This window comes from Sinocyclocheilus grahami, unplaced genomic scaffold (assembly GCF_001515645.1).
Source record: "Sinocyclocheilus grahami isolate Dianchi unplaced genomic scaffold, SAMN03320097.WGS_v1.1 scaffold197.1, whole genome shotgun sequence".
Classification (NCBI taxonomy): Eukaryota; Metazoa; Chordata; class Actinopteri; order Cypriniformes; family Cyprinidae; genus Sinocyclocheilus; species Sinocyclocheilus grahami.
In genome coordinates this window covers 1,060,985-1,080,035 of record NW_015505376.1, presented here as the reverse complement: position 1 = coordinate 1,080,035, position 19,051 = coordinate 1,060,985, and the positions used below count along the sequence as shown (strand labels likewise).

Genomic DNA, 19,051 nt, shown 5'->3' with positions numbered 1-19,051 from the left:
ATATAATGGATATATATATTTATTTTGCAATAAATATGAAATTTTGTATTATTATAATATATAATTATATAAGAAATAGAAATATATATTTTATATATATGCATGAAATACAATAGATGAAAATGTGCATAAGGCATTATGGCAACATTTATAAAGTGCTATATAAACAGACTTTAAGTAAAGTGTTACCTGAGACTCGGTTTCAGGTTTTAATTCAGTGCAGGCTGACAAATCTGGGAAAGATGTAGCGGCATATGCTCAGTTAGAAATGTACAAATAAATACCATCTAAAAGTTATATTAAAATGATAATCCCGCCGACTTTGAAGTCTGACATGAGCAGAAGTTCAGAGAAAGTGCTCTTGACTTTTTGTAGCTGATGAACTAAAGCACACAGATGTGGGATTCACTCTCTAGACAATAGCAAGAAGTAACAAACAGGAATTTAAAACACAGAACATTTTCACTGAATAAATGAGTTATTTTAAACCAGGTGCTGTTAGAGTGACGGCTTTTTTTCCTTTGAAGACTTTCCTTCCTCCATTTATAAAGTAGCTTGGTTGTAAGCCTGCAATCCTATTATTTAAACCCACGAAAACCCAACGGTATCACATTTATAAACAAACAGAGGTGACTTTTATGTTTTTTCCAATACATTCTGTGAAAAAGGGAGGGAATATTTTCACGGCCGCATAAAACAAAGATGATTTTCTGTTACGCTTATAAGAGTGAGGAATCGTCACAAAGATCATGTCAAGACGAATGTAATCTTGTCAGCACAGCTGGTTTATGGCCAAAGCATCAAGGTAAGAGAATTGCATCATATGCCTCATGAATAATGGAATGTGTTTGCAAGACACTGCTGCGATCTTAATGGACACGATGGCTTTAGGCTTACTGTTAAAACAACTTTTTTTCAGGTGAAAGTACGAGGAGGATCAAGGGAAACATTTTCAAACAGTTAAACACCTGTACAAATTAATTGTCACTACTTTTTCTTTGCTTGGTGACACAGGAGGGGGTGGAAGCACTTGTGAATAACACAAGAACATTCACTTTCAATTTACATGGCACCTTCAATGATTGAATTAAATTCTGCACTCTTGAAAATGTGTGATAATACACTTTGTGACTGCCTGCAAGGGCCATCTTGCTCTGGATGGCTCTGGCTTTGGCCTTTGCTGTCTGTTCTCCCACTTGTCTAGACTTCTAAACAATGTCTTAGACTCTACACTAACTTAAAGTCTACCTAAATGGTGTTATTTATCTGCAGTCTAAAAGCTATTTTGTGGTCAATGACTGATTGATATCAATTGAAGATCAATCAATGACATGAGAAAAGCCAAATTAATGATTCAAATTGACAGTTGAGAACTCTTGAAAAATTTCAAACACATTCCATCAATCCATCGATTCAGAGAAAAGCCCCTAAATTAATTTAAGGCAAATTCCCTACATACACTTATGGTTACACTTTAGTATAGGGACCAATTCTCACTATTAACTAGTTACTTATTAGCTTATATTTAATATTTATATTTAGCTTATTATTATCTTGGCTTATATCGAAATTCTCTAACATTTTTCTTTACAAATCCTCGTTATGTACTTATAATTTGTGAACAGCGTTTTGCTTTGTTCTCTCTCCGCTGCGCTTCTGTGTTCATCACTAGCTGCGTTTCCATCCACCTATTTTTATGCACATTTTGGAATATTGCATAAAAATCGCTGGATGGAAATGCCAAGATGCGCATAAATTCTAAAAATGCGCAAATAAAACTTATGTGCACATTTGAGTAGGATAAAGAGTGAACTAACCCTTTAAAATAAAATGTGATCAAATGTATTTATTTATTTGTTTGCAATAAGTATAAAATATATTTTTATATTAAATTGCATGCATACACGCACATACAGCCTACATACTGGTTACCGCATTATTAATCAAACTGCGGCAAGGACGAGAAATTGTTGAATAAAGATGTTTTTGTTTTCTTTGCACACAAAAAGTATTCTCATTGCTTCATAAAATTAAAGTTGAACCAAAGATGTCACATGGACTATTGTAATGATGTCCTTACTACCTTTCTGGGCCTAAAACGATGTAGTTCCCTTGCTGTCTATGCAGGGTCAAAAAGCTCTCAGATTTAATTTAAAAAATCTTAATTTGTGTTCAGAAGATGAACAAAAGTCTTACGGGTTTGGAACGACATGAGGGTGAGTAACTAATGACAGAATTCAAATTTTTGGGTGAACTATCCCTTTAAGACATTGTGATACGTTTCATTTATTAAAATAATCATTCCAAATTACTGTGTTAAATCAGTGCCTCGGGCCACAAGCTTAGTGTTTTAAGATTATTCAAGAGTGGTTTGTTGTTGTATAATTATCACTTTTTAAAAAATATTTATTCAAAAAGCAATAAAACACATTTTATAAGGTTCTTTACAATGGTGCAGTTGACGTCTGTCTGTAATGACCTAGATAAGATATACTTACAAAGACACAAGTAAACCGTAAAATCATTTACTCTTCAGTTCTGAAATAATGTCTCATGATGATGCATCCAGGCCAGTCATTCATTAGTTCCCAGACAGCTCAATTGGTTTGGCAAAGACATCATCATTTGTTCGTAGGGTGATTACACTGGCGTTTTCAATGCAGTCTCGGGAGGTGAATCAAAGAAGCTTTTCTGTAAATATCCCATCAAAGTAAACAGCGTGCTACATCTCTAACCGGAAAACAAGGCGTAATTCAGTGCAGCCGAGAACTCCAGGAGCAAGACTTAAAAGCACCGGGCTGAATGCAAATGACTCATTATTTCGACACCAGGCAAATTTATTAATATGAAGACTTCAATAAAATGAAGACTTAACCACATGCAGAGCAAAATAGGCAATAGTATAACATCCATAGTCATGAATCTTGAAAATCGACAGCACTTAAACTGCTTTCAGTTCTAAATGTGCTATGAATATCTAAACTGTGGGTTCAATTACAGCTGCAAAATCTGCTTTTCAAGACTTTGAATTTAAGGAATATCGCCTTTGGCTTTTGTTCATACTGTTAATGAACAACAAATCATTGATTTGATTGATTGATATACAATCAAAATTAACTGAATCTATAAAGTTTTAACTACTGAAAAGCTTTACAAAAGAGTTTGTGGTGGGTCCTCCAATAGTAAACAACCAAACATTCTCACTTGTGGTGAGGCAGCATTACGACGTCCGGAGATGCTGGAGGGGGTAAATCATTCGTGAATGCTCTTTCATCGAAGCCCTGGTGCAGGACAGATAACCTTGTAAATAAACACTTCATAATCCACCAGCGGTGCTTCCTCTTCCTGTCATGAACTTTTGCTACTCGGCCGGTGTTTTATGGGGGACAAATATTGATGAGGCAGACTTTGCTGTCGCTGATTTAATGTCTTTTGGCAGTGGAAGTGAAGTGAAGCCTGTGGCCTCTGTAAATCAAAGAGGGACGAGTGGTCAACGAGCAAAATGGAAGGTTAGTTCACCTTTTAAGATGGTTTCTTTATCCTCAAAAGAGTTGAGAGTGAGAATGGGTGCAAAACTTTTAATTTAGGTCTACAGGAGGAAGCAGGAAGTCTGGGTGGGATATATATATATTTCTTTTAAATTGCCAGTAAGATGTATTATTTGCCACTTGATGTCACTTGCAAGTGGTGTTATTTCCAACCCGATCTCATGGCAATTCATGCATATTTTACGAGGTGGCTAATTCGTACAAATTTGTACGACCTCATAAAAATCAGTATGATTTTTTCTAAATCGTACGTATTTTACATGTTCCCCAATTCATATGAATTTGTACGAATGAGCTACCCCTAACCCTGCCCCTAAACCTACCTGTCACTGGGGTCTAGACAAATTATACAAAATCGTACAAGTGAGGTCATACAAAAAACGAATTAGCTACCTCATAAAATACGTATAAATTGGTTGTGAGATAGCATTGTTATTTGTCATCCTAGAGAGCATTTGATTTCATTTTACTGTGGAGTACAAGATGAGTAATCAATATTTTTGCTCCATTTTTATGCTTTTTTTTTTTGATCAAAACACAGTAAAATAGTAATAATGTGAAATATTAAAAACTGTTTTTTATTTTAATATATTTTTTAAATGTATTTATTCCTGTGATGAAAAAGCTAATTTTCAGCATCATTACTCCAGTTTTCAGTCTCACATAATTTTTTTTTAGAAATCATTCTAATATGCTGATTTTCTACTTCTATTTCTAATTATTAATAATTTTGTAAAAAGTTATGCTGCTTAATATTTTTGTGGAAACGATGATACATTTTTTCCCCAGGATTCTTCCATGAATAGAAAGAAAAAAGAACAGCATTAAAAAAAAAATAGAAATCTTGTGTAAGTTTCTGTCAATTTTCTGCTAAACGCAAATGTTTAGGAGTAGCAGACAGACGGTCTCAATGACATCAGATATGGACTGAAAGCCACAAATCTTTAAATCACTATCAAGACCATCAAGTGACCCAAACCTACATTCCATCCATTGGCCAAAACTTCAAGGAATATGAAATGCTCAAAAAGGGGGGAAAAAAAGAGCCCTGCCAAAACACTGCTATTGCTGTATTGTAAAACAAACTGTCAAACCAAAATGGCCCTCTCAAACTTTTCAATACAGAGGGAGGGATAATTACTTCACACGTCACAATATTTGGAAGAAAGGTTTCTGGACAGAAGAAAGAAATTGTATACTAAAGTGTATCTGATTTCTGCGGCAATGTCAATTCTTCAATACACCAAGCTTTTATCAAAGCAAGACGTTTGAAGCATTTCCTTCAATAAACACCAACAGCTTACAGAAGGTGATTATGGCTTCCACAAATATGATTTGGTTTCCAAATTCCATCTTTAAGACTGACTGTCCACTCTGTCATTTTGCAAGTAAATAAATCAGTATTTGACAGTGCAGTCATTGTCAGATGTGATGAATATCAGTGATGATGTAATCAGAATCAGAATGCCAAGAGACATACTCACACAACAACTAAGAGTGTAAGTGTGGACGTTTTGCCTCTGCTCATGTCTTTTTTCCACAGTGCTGAACTAGTAAGGTGCATAAGGTGCTCGAGACAACATAATTGACATTTTACACACCAAGTCATACCCAAAACCGCTGACTTGTACACTCATATTCACTACAAAGTGAATGCCACATAGTTCGCTATATAAAAAGAAATACTGAAAATGAGTGTATCAAGAAGACAGCTCAATAAAAAATATAAATGTAAAAAATCACAGACGCAGTGAATTTTTTAAAATTTATAAATAAAAGCAAAATATTTTTTTTCTGATGTGAGCATCAAAACAATACCCTACCGTATTGCAATGCATCAAAGCTGTCAATCCAACACAGTCAAGAATAACTTAAAGAGGTTGCCACCGTTCCCCGTGTCACTTGAAATGTTTCCGTTTTTAACGTTTGTTACCAAAGGTGAGACACGTGAGGAAATAATAAACGATCAGTTGTGGGACTATATCATGTCATAAATCGCACACCATTCACTGCTGAACTTTCTACCGACCGTTACTGGAAATTAAATTAAATTACTGGTTGATATGTCCCGATCTCAATAAAGTTTACACACGCTTTTGGTCCGTGAATTAGATCTCGCTCGGGACGCAAATCACTGCTATTCCGAGAGTGAATTTCGCATAAATATTGTGGATGTCATTCCCGAAACTTTCCAGGGTGTAGCCTATGTGTCCGAAAAACAAAAGTTTCATACAAATTCTGAATGGATAGAAAGTGTGCAAAGCACGCTCCCTTTATCACTAAAAAGCGTCACTCATCTTCGCTCATCGCGATCTTACAAAGATCCGTTATAATCAATGAAGCTCTCTAAACTGCACAATGAAAGTGCAAAACTGCACTTAAAAACTGAAATCAACAGATATGTCTGTGATTGGTTACATTGCTCAACGCTGCAAAAACACATTGAGGGTATTTAGCGCTTGGCTATGCGCTGCAGCGGGGTCGACATCAGGGATTCCATTACTAACAATTTGGGGGGCAACTGCCACCCCCTAATGTCGCCCATGGTTTCCACAATAATATTATGCCATAAATTCAGCTTTGCTAATCCGTTATAATCAATGAAGCTCTCTAAACTGCACAATGAAAGTGCAAAACTGCACTTAAAAACTGAAATCAACAGATATGTCTGTGATTGGTTACATTGCTCAACGCTGCAAAAACACATTGAGGGTATTTAGCGCTTGGCTATGCGCTGCAGCGGGGTCGACATCAGGGATTCCATTACTAACAATTTGGGGGGCAACTGCCCCCCCCCTAATGTCGCCCATGGTTTCCACAATAATATTATGCCATAAATTCAGCTTTGCTATGACAGGAATAAATAAAAAAAGATATATTAAATATATATTAAAACAGAAAACAGTTACTTTTATTACTGTTTTTTGCTTCTATAACAAATGTAGCTATTTTTAAGCTCACCAACCCCAACCTTTTGAACAGTAGTGTACAAAACAGAAATAGACGCAATGAGAGTAGCTGCCATATTTAATTTGACGCAGAAGTATGAAAAATTATGGACACACAGGTACCAAGCCACAACATAATGAACAAAGTGCATTGCTTTCAGCCTTGTGTTTGTTAGTTTCAAATCAAGCATGGCAGCTATTGTTTAAGGCCCATATAGCATGCATTTTCTAACCCACTAGTACGCCACTTTCTCGGTGGTTGAGACGCACAAAGTGTTTGCGGTTTTAAATCAGTACTAATAACGCAACTGGAATAAGAAAGAAGTGAACTTTTGAAAGGACTTTTGAAATGCATCCAAAAATGTGTTGGTATCTGCAAAGAGCCGTCTTTGATCATCCAGTCCTACAGAGCACTGGTGGTGCCATGGGCCCATAGGACTGCACTTCTGAGGCTCACTCGAGGAGGGGTGGAGCGCCCTGCCCCGGTCCCTCAAGGAAAACCATCTGGATATGTTCACCCTGCTCCCAGCAACACGCTCGTCGCCCACCTGCTTTGCCTCCAGAGCAAAGCCGCATGAAAAATGCACAGTATCTCTGATGCAAGGGCAGAGGAATTACACGATCAAGAGTTTTGAAATGAGTTCAACTTCTGAAACCAACAAAAGCTAGTGCGATATAGTTGACAAACTCTCGCCTGCATAAAAACAAAGCGGCAACCATTTGAAGGGAAAATGCATAAAATTTAAAAAAAAATTTTTTTCTTGACTTGCATTACATTGCACTGCTGAAAGGGCTTTGATAGCTCTAAAAATCCTGTAAAAATCAAATTAACGCACAAATTTAGTCCAATTAATATGCAATAGGAAAATTAATGCAATTAATCATGCCCCCAAACCTTTGGTAGAAGAAAAAAATGTATGTTTTTAAATTATTTACTCGTCTGCCTCACTAATGTAATGTCTGATGTAATGAATTATCATTAGTTGTTTCACAGCAAAAAAAAAAAAAAAGCTTATATAAAATAATTTTGAAATCATTGAATTAATATGGTTACATTTTTAATTGACAGGCATCTCTAAAACACTGTAGGTGAAACACAATTTGCCTTTTTATGCCTTTCAAACGATTAATCTCGATTAATCACATCCAATTTTTTTAAAGTTATTTTAAGATTGAATAGTCATATTTTATTTTATTTCAGTTTCATTTAAATGAACAAAAATGATTTTTAATAGTTTTCATTTTAGTTAACAATAACAACACTGGTGCACACTGACAATCGTGGTCCTGACTGCGTAGTGTGTAGTACATTGCATCATTTGAGACACAACCTTTAACTAATCATGATCTACAATTCTACAAGAGCTGTTATTCAGTTGAAAACTGGTTGGGATCAACAAATAAAGGTACCTTAAAAGCACACGGCACTAAAGACAAACAGAAAACAGAAGAGTTACGTAATCATAGCTCGTCCAGTGGGGAATCGAAAGGATGACTAATGCATTATGGGTTGTAGGGGCTTTATAGCATACAGTGGCCCTATATATCACCAATTAGGCCTGTCCGACCTTTTCAAGAGAGTTCTGTGCCAGGTATGTTGCCATTCTCCACTGCACAAGCAATCCAGACAAGTACAAACAAGCATCAAATGATAGGGCGATGTGTGATATTCATCACAAAATCAATACCTTTACTCCACAACACATGGAAGTACCGCTCATCAATCGGCTGATTTAGGATAACCAAGCAAATCCGCTGTTTTCCTGGTGAAAGAACAGAAGAAACACACAGAAAGTGAACATTAATGGGCAGCTATATTTCAACAGCATCCTGTGGTTATGATGCAGTCTCAGTTCTCCCATTTACAGTGCGAAACTGAGAAAAACACATTTTAATATTTGGTTTCATCTGGTGAGATACAGCTCTAAATAGAAGCAGCTAATAAAAAACAGCAAGAGAAATAACTGTGATAATAGAGCCTAATGCCTTTGGTAATTGCATAAACACAAATTCTGATGGTTTTTCCACAACGGCTAGATGTACTTTATGTGCAGCAATGTAAAGCAAACTGTGTAATATTAACAAAGCAATTTCAGCTTTACAGATATTATTTAACATATTAAATGTAGAAGATCACTTTTATTCTTGGTAATACTACAGAAAATCAATAAATAGTCAGTAAAGAACATAAAAAATAAAAAAAATAAAGCAAAACACTCCACCACAATGTATAAGCTCCCATAATATATAAACAGAAATATTAAATTTAAATGTTATTTACATATTTATTTATTCACTTGGACAAATGAATGAATGAATGAATGAATGAATGAATGAAAACATAAATTACAGTAATGAGAAATGGGGTGCTTAAATGTCATAAAAATATTCTTTCAAAAATCTTTCTTATTTGGATGAATGAATGAACGAACAAACGAATAATGGACAATAATGACAAATGGGTTGCTTAAATGTTATAAAATATTCTTTAAAAAATGTTCTTATTTGAACGAATGAATTAATGAATCAATCAATCAATCAAATAAATGAATATAAGAAAGTAACGAGAATTGAGGTGCTTAAAAGTTATACTTTTTTAAAAATCTTTCTTATTTGGATGAATGAATGAATGACAGTAATGAGAAATGGGTGCTTGAATGTTATAAAAAGATTCCTAAAAAATCTCTTATTTGGATGAATGAACGAACGAACGAACGAATAAAAGACAGTAATGACAAATGGGGTGCTTAAATGTTATGAAAAAATTATTAAAAAATATTTCTTATTTGAATGAATGAACGATCGAATGAATCAATCAATCAAATAAACGAATAAAAGACTGTAATGACGAGAAATGAGGTGCTCAAATGTAATGAAAGAATTCATTAAAAATCTTTCACTTCATTTTTTAGAGCAAAAGATTATTTCTGATTTCTTTTTTTGTTGGAGACGAACCCTAATATTATCATTTTTTTATATAAACAAAAGAATTTTGGAGGCAGTACAATAAAAAAAATAGAAAAACCGTTAGACAAAAACAGTTGGAACATATAAGTCACATTCTGTCACATACTGATCCAACTATACAATCTGAAACACTCTATGGGAGAAAACGAAATGCGATTACTCCATAACTTAGTGTTTTTAATATTTCAAGATAATGTTCTGTAAGGCATCTCAGAGCTCCAAGCAGTCCCAAATGCATGGGTTCACACATTTAATTGCGATACATTTCAGAGCCAAGCTGCTCACACATTTTTAATTATAGTTATTTTAACATGAAGCTAATCAGACACTTCTTCGTTCAGCACAATGCTACAATTGAATAGCATCCCAAAATCTCTACATGGCTAATAAATGCTGGCAGCATTAATGACATACAGCTGCATTAATGCATTGATTTTTTTAGTACACATTGTTAAAAAAAGAATAACCAACAAAGTGTACGTGTCAAAACTCTCTCTGAATAAATCACAGGTATCCTGATGCAGCTGTGCACAGAACACATCTTGCAGAACAGACTGAGAAAATATCAAGGTCCTGAAGTGCAAACACTGTGTATAAATGAATGAGAGCTATCGCAACACCATTGGCAGTGGCGAAAGGTAGACAACTCTAAGAAGAAACAACATCTGTATTTTGCAACAGTTATACCACATTGGTTTTTCACATTTCAGATCTCCTCTTCTGGTAAATTACATTTTTGACAGAACAAACTTTTAGTAGAGCACCAAGGACATTTTCCGCATTTGAATATTTTCTTTGGGAATTATCAATTGAAATACACAGAAATTATCATATACCAAATTAGCTGAGAGCTTGCTGTTCATTGGGATACAACACATTTGCAATTCAACACATAAACGAGCTGGGTTTGATTAGTTCACAAACTGGAATGAATAGGACATGAAACACAATTTCTTATTCTAAACAGCCTTCTATTAAATATAAATATTGAATATGTATGAATTTAAGGATTGGAAGCACATGCTGAGACATGAGAATCGAGAATGGGGTATTTTTGGACTAGATCAAAAATCTGGGTCATGTCTTCAGTCTTCATTTTATTGAAGGGCTATATAGAACATTTCAGAGAAGAGTAAGGTCACATGAGTCCATCTATTCCAGGGAATTTTTGTTCTCATGAGTCTTTTGTCTTGAAATCTCTTGAGTATGTAGACCTTATGGGAAAACGGTATACAAATTAGGTACAGCAAGTACACTAACAACAGCTCTACAGTAAAAGCAAGGGGGGGAAAAACTTTTAATTTGAAAAAAAATTTGATTTTGCAATCATGGCAAAATAATAACTAAATATAATTATTTCATTACATTACACTACATATTACATTATTACATATAATAATGCATGCAATCGTTTGTACTCCACTAGTGGAGTGGTGTTGTTTCATCTAATAGTTATAAAATATAGATATTAAATGAAAAAGTTAAACTTAAAACAACTTTGACTAAACTAACTGAAACAAAATAGTACTACAATAACTACATCTAAAATGTAATTACATATAAATTACAAATAAATAGAATTATTAAAAAATAAATTTAACATTGATTAGTATCTATTATTAATTAAAAACAAATGACAATTACATAATATTACTAAAACAAACTTAAACTGAAAATATAAAAATTAAAGCTAATTCAAAATAGCAATCAGAATAAGAATCAGAAATATGACAAATATGTTTACACACACAAAGAATTCATCTTTGTGGCAGAAGAAACTTCTTTATATAATTTTATATAGACACAATATTAGTATATAAATAATGCTAAAATAATACTGCACTGCAGTCTACATCTGAAACTGCTCTTTACATTTCCAAAAGTTATTCGAATTACAATGAGGATAACAAAGTTTGTTTTAAGAATTCTTAAAGAGCAGCACTTTTTTTGAGGCTTTTTACGTCTGGTTAAAAAGCATGGTTTGCGGTTTGTGAATAAGACAGGTTTTGCTGTGAAATACAGAGCAAAAGTGGCATACAGCTGTTTAGTGGTTAGCTTGTGAACCTTCTTTACCACCTAACCGGTGAAAATTTGCAGGGAAGCTAACAGCAGGACAAAAGTTATGTTAGTCGTTGAGAATGCATTCATTACTGTAATGACCACAGGCAATCTCAGACACATTGAAAGCATGGCTGCAATTCTTGGCCAATCATTAGAGCCTGATTACTTACTTTCTGGTCATGTATTTATGGGGCACCTACACAGACAGGGATATAATTTTGAGCAAAAAAAATTTAAATCCTCCAGAACACATCTGATATTTTGCTGTAGACTGCTCTCGGATTTTTAGAAATGTGTCTTTTTTTGTCCAGTTATTGCATGGGGGGGCTGTTATCCATTTTTGCAGAAAGTAAACTTGACTGGGCTCATTAGCTGATTACCAAATTGCTTCTACCATCCTATTAAAAAACAAAATACTAAACAACCAGAGCCAGCATTGCCTGACCTTTGAAATTTCTGGCTGGTTTTAATAGTTCCTGTTTTTTTGCTTAAGTAAACAGCAAAGTTTTAAGGTAATATATTAAAAGAAACCAAAACTGTATGTAGAGATCTAATAAAAATGCACACAGAAAACCACATTGTGTGTAAAATATGCAAAACAGACATTTGGTATCATCAATATGCCCATCTGTGCAAACCGAGTAAATGATTAAAAAAATAATTACACCTGAATAAACACTGTGGAGGTGCATAATTTATACAGAAATGACGGACAGGAAACCATTTAAAATCTTATTCTTAGCTGTAGGGAATTAAAAACACTGAAAATAAAAGATTTTCGTTCAAATGAGGTTGGAATGTGTAAGACATATAGCACCTTAAAATAACTGTGAACATGCAAAGTGGCCAATTTAAAGCATTTGAAGTGTAACTGTGTTGCACTGTGATACATTTATTAACTATGTTTATGTTCTTTGGGACAAAGTGTAAATGCATGCATGAGCGAGAATAAATGCATTCAGACTTTTAAATGAGTTTAAAATGAATAAATACCTGAAGGCAAAAGGCAATCTAATGGAGCGAATTCATCCATGGTTGTGTTTATATAATAAGCTGGATTCATCAACTGTAGAGGAAAATAAAGAAAAACATATACAATATTAAAAGACAGCAAAAAGGCTTTGTTTCTGTAGAGTGAATATCTGACAAATTAGATGTTCTAATCAAAACAACAGCTTTCTATTATGACAGATAAAGAGATGCGCTGAAAACTAAAACACTATAAACCATTTAAAGTGTTTAAAATTAGACATAGAAATGGAACAAATGCACAGTTATTAAGAAGATCAGATCACTCACCACCTTGTCTACGTGAACTCTTTGTCCTGTGAACACACTTTTCCTATATGACTTATCTATGCTCTCCCCCTGTAATAATGTAACTAGTTTACTTTAGGGTCTCCAGTCCTACTCTTACTCAATTTATTCATCCCAAGAACCTCCCAGGCTCCCACTTAAAAAAGAAAAGACAACAAGCACACATTTGCGAGTGTGATGTTGCTTATATACAACAGTTCAATAAACAAAAGTGAATACATTTTCGACACAACATTAGCAGTTATGTCTGTATTATTGCTTGGTCACTGGAAATAGTACAAAATAAAGTCAAAACGGGATAAAGGTTCTGTGAAGGCTTTGTTTCTGTAGAGTGAATATCTGACAAATTAGATGTTCTAATCAAAACAACAGCTTTTTATTATGACAGATAAAGAGATGCGCTGAAAACTAAAACACTATAAACCATTTAAAGTGTTTAAAATTAGACATAGAAATGGAACAAATGCACAGTTATTAAGAAGATCAGATCACTCACCACCTTATCTACGTGAACTCTTTGTCCTGTGAACACACTTTTCCTATATGACTTATCTATGCTCTCCCCCTGTAATAATGTAACTAGTTTACTTTAGGGTCTCCAGTCCTACTCTTACTCAATTTATTCATCCCAAGAACCTCCCAGGCTCCCACTTAAAAAAGAAAAGACAACAAGCACACATTTGCGAGTGTGATGTTGCTTATATACAACAGTTCAATAAACAAAAGTGAATACATTTTCGACACAACATTAGCAGTTATGTCTGTATTATTGCTTGGTCACTGGAAATAGTACAAAATAAAGTCAAAACGGGATAAAGGTTCTGTGATCAGCAGTAAAGGCCAGAGGGCGTTCTCGCGCTGAAACTCCAAATACGCCTCGCAGAAGAAACCCAGAAAATGCCTATCGCTGCAGCTGAATAAACAGAAGATTCAACGTGACTAATAAACACACGACTACGGCAATATACGGTTTATCTGTGTTCTTATTATTATAATTTTCATTAAAATAAAGTATATTTATAATGCAATGCCTTTATCGCTGCTTAGAATACTTTGAAATATGTTGCGTGCCTTATTCTGTGTAAGAAGCCACATCATCTCACAGAAGGATTTATTTCAAACACTCGACTGATGTTATGAAGTGAGTTTGGAGTAAAAACATGTTATTAAATGTGGTATTTTCACATGCTTTCAGATGGAGCAGCATTTACTTCACAGAGCCGTAGTTTACTGAGAAGCTATGCAAACAGCTGTCATTATCGCAAACGATTTCTTCGATTTCATAATCGCTCAATAAAATCGAGATTTTTTTGGCGTAACTTGTCAGTGAACTACGGCTCTGTGTAGTAAATGCTGCTCCATCTGAAAGCATGTGATGATGATTTACTGCTGATTACAGAACCGGCTTTATTAACAAAATGTGCATGACAATCGCATTCGATTAATCGTGCAGCCCTAATATTAATGCAATAAAAGACCAGTTAAGTGCACTTAAAGAGAGTACACTTTCAGAACTGTTTTTAAAACACTTAAGTACACTTTTAAAAAAGTGCATATTGTAATAATGTCAAATTAAAAGTTTTACTTTACAGTAAAAGTACTGTAAAGTAAAACTTTTAATAATATAATAATTATATATAATAACGCATAATGTTTAATAATCTTTTGTCATTCTTTAAAGTAACTGTTTTGATGAGTTAACTAACATACTAAAGCACGATTATAATTTTAACTATAATGTGTTGTTTGATATTAAAGTTAACATTTTAAATGGATAACACTTTATATTAAGGTGTCCTTGTTACACGTTACATCCTTACTATAGAAAATTATAATAATAACTATAATAACTAAATAATTATGCATAATTACATGCAAGTAGCCCTAAGCCAAACCTTAATCCTAACTATATAGTAAGTACATGTAGTTAATTAATATTACTCAAATGTATATTAATAGTACTTAAATGTATAATCAAACTGTAACAAGGAACACCTTCAAATAAAGTGTAACCTTTAAATGTACTAAATTACAACTTCATTATTACAAATGTGTAATTAGAAATATATTTAACTATATGACTTACAAGTTTCAATAGAAATTAAAGTAGATTTTAGTTAAATTTGTTTAATTTGTCAGGACTCTTTAATCATATTTCAAACTCAAGTTATGAAATTACATGTAAAGGTTTTTAAGTCCTACTTAATTCGGTCAAACAAGCACTCGAAATTCCACTAATTTTGAATTTAATAAAAATTTTAACTATAAAAGATTTTCCTTTCATTGCAATTAATGCGAGTGTCCGAAAACATTACATTCAATTCTTTCTGTAATAAGTACTTTCACTTTTTCACTTACTCTTTTTGAAAATATAGCTACTAAAGTGTACTTCTTTTTCCACAAGAGAACCGCTAAAGTTTTGACAAACATGCAATTTAAACCATAAACTAAAAAGCTTTCAAGACCAGACCAGAAAAAAGAATTTCATTGATTGTTGATTTCATTTTGAAACAGATATCTTATCCTGGCTGTTTATGTCAGCAATGGTTGAGAGGACACCACTTTGAGAATTATATGCAAGATAAATATATAATTATTAACTCAACAGACAGTGCAAAATGTCATTACTTGGATCAATCCTGCTGAGAGCAACAGTTCAATGCAGGTCGAGAGGTGTATCCCTAACACTCTGCCAAAATGGATCAACATAGCAAATAAAAGGGTCTAATCCAACCTGACACCCACAACACTATTGATGAAAGTAGAGTGCTGTCAAAAACAGATTGCACCAGAAACTCACAAACTTAAGCAGGTGGGCCTAGGAATAGTTCACTCAAAAATAAAAATTTACAGATGTTTGTTTCTTCCTCAGAAACAGATTTGTTGAAATTTAGCATTACATCACTTGCTCCATTAAAATGGACATGTATTGATGGACTGGAGTTGTGCTGATTATTGGTTGCTTGTTGTGATGTTTTTATCAGTTGTTTGAACTGTCATTCTGACGGCACCCATTCACTGCAGAGGATCCATTGGTGAGCAAGTGATGTAATGTTAAATTTCTCCAAATCTTTTCCGATTAAGAAACAAATTCATTTATATATTTTTAACAAATTCTCCTTTAAAGAAGCAGTGCACCCTTATTATTTATTGTATTATTTTGTCATTATTTATTCACCCTCATGCTGTTTCTAACCTGTATGACTTTATTTCTTCAGTGGAACACAAAGAGATGGAACACTAGAGATGGTTTGAATCAATCTGGTATTTTCCCCCATGCAATTACAGTGCAATTGAATGGGGGCTGGAGCTGACCAGCTTCAAAAACAGCTGCAAAAGCCCCATAACTGTATCATAAATTTGTGCATTTTATTAGGGCTGCACGATAAATCACATGCGATATTTAACGCTCATCTTGTCAGTAAAGCCGGTTCTGTAATCAGCGGTAAATCTCCATCACGTGCGGGCTTTCACATGGAGCAGCATTAACTACACAGAGCCGTTGTTCACTGACAAGCTGCGCAAAATCACGACCATATTTTGCGCAGCTTGTCAGTGAACAACGGCTCTGTGTAGTTAATGCTGCTCCATGTGAAAGCCCTACATTTTATTCTGGGAAGAATTATCTTTTTTTTGTTTTCTTTAGCTTGCTTCAAATAAAATTCATATGGTATTGAAAAGGGTGACGTAGATCTGGAATGCTCTGATCAAAAGAAAGAAAAAAGCATGTAAATGCTTGAATCATATGGGCAGTGCTGTAATGTGTACGTTTACATACGTTTTACATCTTATGAATGTATGTTTATTTTACATGTCACAAACTAGTCAGTAGAGGAGACTAAATATTTGCTACATTTTGCAGAAACAAAAAAAAAAAACCTTGCTCTTCTGACAACATATATGACAACTTTTTATCACGGTGACTTTCTCCAGACTTTCACAGCTGAATATATGTTAACAATTGAACACTGAATCGTTCAGTGTCATACACGTGTCTCTGTTGTACAAGTTGCTTTTGAGAATGTGCAATTATGTACAAAAATTTTATGAAATACATGCAGTCACTATAATTGCCATCATAAAGTTGTAGATGCATTAAGCACAACTGAAAAGTGATTCTGAAGGTAAACACCTCACAGTTACTTTCTTTCACACTCTAGTATTTCAAAGTAAACTTCTAGAGATATTATTCCATCACAAATGAACAATGACAAATAATTCTTTCATAAAAGTTATGTTAAGCTAAAACATGCCATCAAAATAAAGCTACTGTACGGCGAACCCACCTCGACAACTTACTGAACACTTGACATTTGGCTGTTACAAAACCTACATAGCGACTACCTAGACAGCATTTTAGGCAGCGTACAGTATGCGCGCTCGGCGTTCGTGTTGAAAATGTTTTGGGTACCGAAATATAATACCGCAAAATGCTGTCTAGGTAGTCAGCTCGCTAGTTTAACAGTCAGACACAGCCTGTATTTCCCGTGTACTCACTCTGTGAATGGATAACCAGCAGCACGGGTCCAGTCCACATTTGTGTACAGTCAACGAGAACGAGTGCCGAAGACAAGCGCTTCAGCGCCAGAAAATCGTGTAACGTTTGTCACAGCGACATCTAGAGGTGCTCTGTACACCTGCACTGATTCCATTCAGGTCGACATCCAACATATTTGATTTTTTTTTCAACTTTTTTTATTAATTTGAACAGTATCAATTTACACACTCAAATGGGGATCAATAAAATGCATATGACAAAATATACACTTTACCAATCACATCTCCATCATACATAAATGTCCATGTGTGTATATATGTATATCTCTACATACAATAACAATAAACAAAACAAACATTCTTTAAACATTTGAGGGGGTTTCAAGGAGGAAAAAAAATTTCAATAAAAGGGTTCAAAATCTTACCAGTCTTAAAAGGAAAGAGACTCATGCATGGTTATATACAATTCCCCAAGGGATTGATTATCTTTGGACAAGTATTTTAAAGATTCTAAGTATTTTTTACATTCATTTTTAAAGCAATTTAAAGAGGGTTTACTGTTATTCCACTTACTTTTGTGTATATGATATTTACCCATTGTAATAATAATGTTTAACATCAATGACATGTTTTTCGAAAAAGACCATCTGCACAACCAAAAACCAAAACCTGAAACAAATTCAGTGATGGAATATCAGTGTTGATATGAATATTTAGCCAGCTGTTAAGATCCTGCCAGAACTTCAATGTGACTGGACAAGAAAAAGATAAATGTTCAATGTTCAACACAAGGATCCAGGGGCGTAGCCATCATTTCAAAAGTGGGGGGGACGGAATGTCTAGTGTTATACCTGTTTTATACTGTCTTTCTCCTTATTGTAATGGTTCTGTTATTCCACAATGTAGAACCATGAGGTGTAACATTTTGGGTGAATATCATTTTCCAATAATACAAAATCTGTTTGTGGAATTTTGAAAGCTTAATTGGCAATTTGGAAACCTCAAAATCACATTTTAGCAAAAAATCTAACCCTCCAACTTTCTTGAATACACACTTTGGAATATGAAGGCTGTGCTAAATACGTTTTAATCCAGTTCAGTTTAAGTACTCCAACCGTTGATTCAAATTCAGTGGCTTTCAGACCTCCATTTTTATATTCTTTAATCATCTGAGATGTTTTAATATAATGAGTTTTGTTTTTCCATATAAAATTAAACAATAGAGTTAACCTTTTTTATCAGTTGAGGAGAAACATAAACAGAGTAACATGGGTAAATTAGTTAGATATGCCTTCTGCTTTGGTCAAGAGGATTCTGCCCATAATAGACAGATCTCTCATAAGCCAATGATTAAGGGATTTTTTCATAGTCAATTCTCTCATCTATGTTGACTAATTCTCTCGTTTGTAATTCTATATTCATAATCAGAAATGGTTATTCCTTTTACTTGAGGATGGTTGACAACTATAAGCTAACATTTGAGTGCATAATATAAACAGTTTTGGAGAGATTGGACATCCTTGTCTAATTCCACGCAAAATTTCAATTCTAGGAGTCATACCTGGATTAAGGGATATATAACTATAAATGTTGTTATAAAACATTTTAATAACCTTGCAAAACCCTTCCCCAAACCCAAACATTCTAAGAGTCGTAAATATAAATTCATGCTCCACCGTATCGAATGCTTTAAAAAAAAATCTATAAATAAAA

At 34.0% G+C, this 19,051-nt stretch overlaps 1 protein-coding gene across 1 annotated transcript in view; it reads right to left on the bottom strand.

Annotated features, from left to right (window-relative positions):
- The window catches only part of tpk1 (thiamin pyrophosphokinase 1), a 70,098-nt gene extending 52,703 nt beyond the window's left edge, over positions 1-17,395 (bottom strand). The window contains exons 1-3 of the mRNA XM_016285452.1: positions 17,339-17,395; positions 12,518-12,590; positions 8,185-8,259 (exon numbers count right to left, since the gene is read on the bottom strand). Coding sequence (XP_016140938.1) covers positions 8,185-8,259; positions 12,518-12,587 — 145 coding nt within the window. The 5' untranslated portion in view covers positions 12,588-12,590; positions 17,339-17,395. The remainder of the gene's footprint in view (positions 1-8,184; positions 8,260-12,517; positions 12,591-17,338) is intronic.
- Between the last annotated feature and the right edge of the window lie 1,656 nt (positions 17,396-19,051).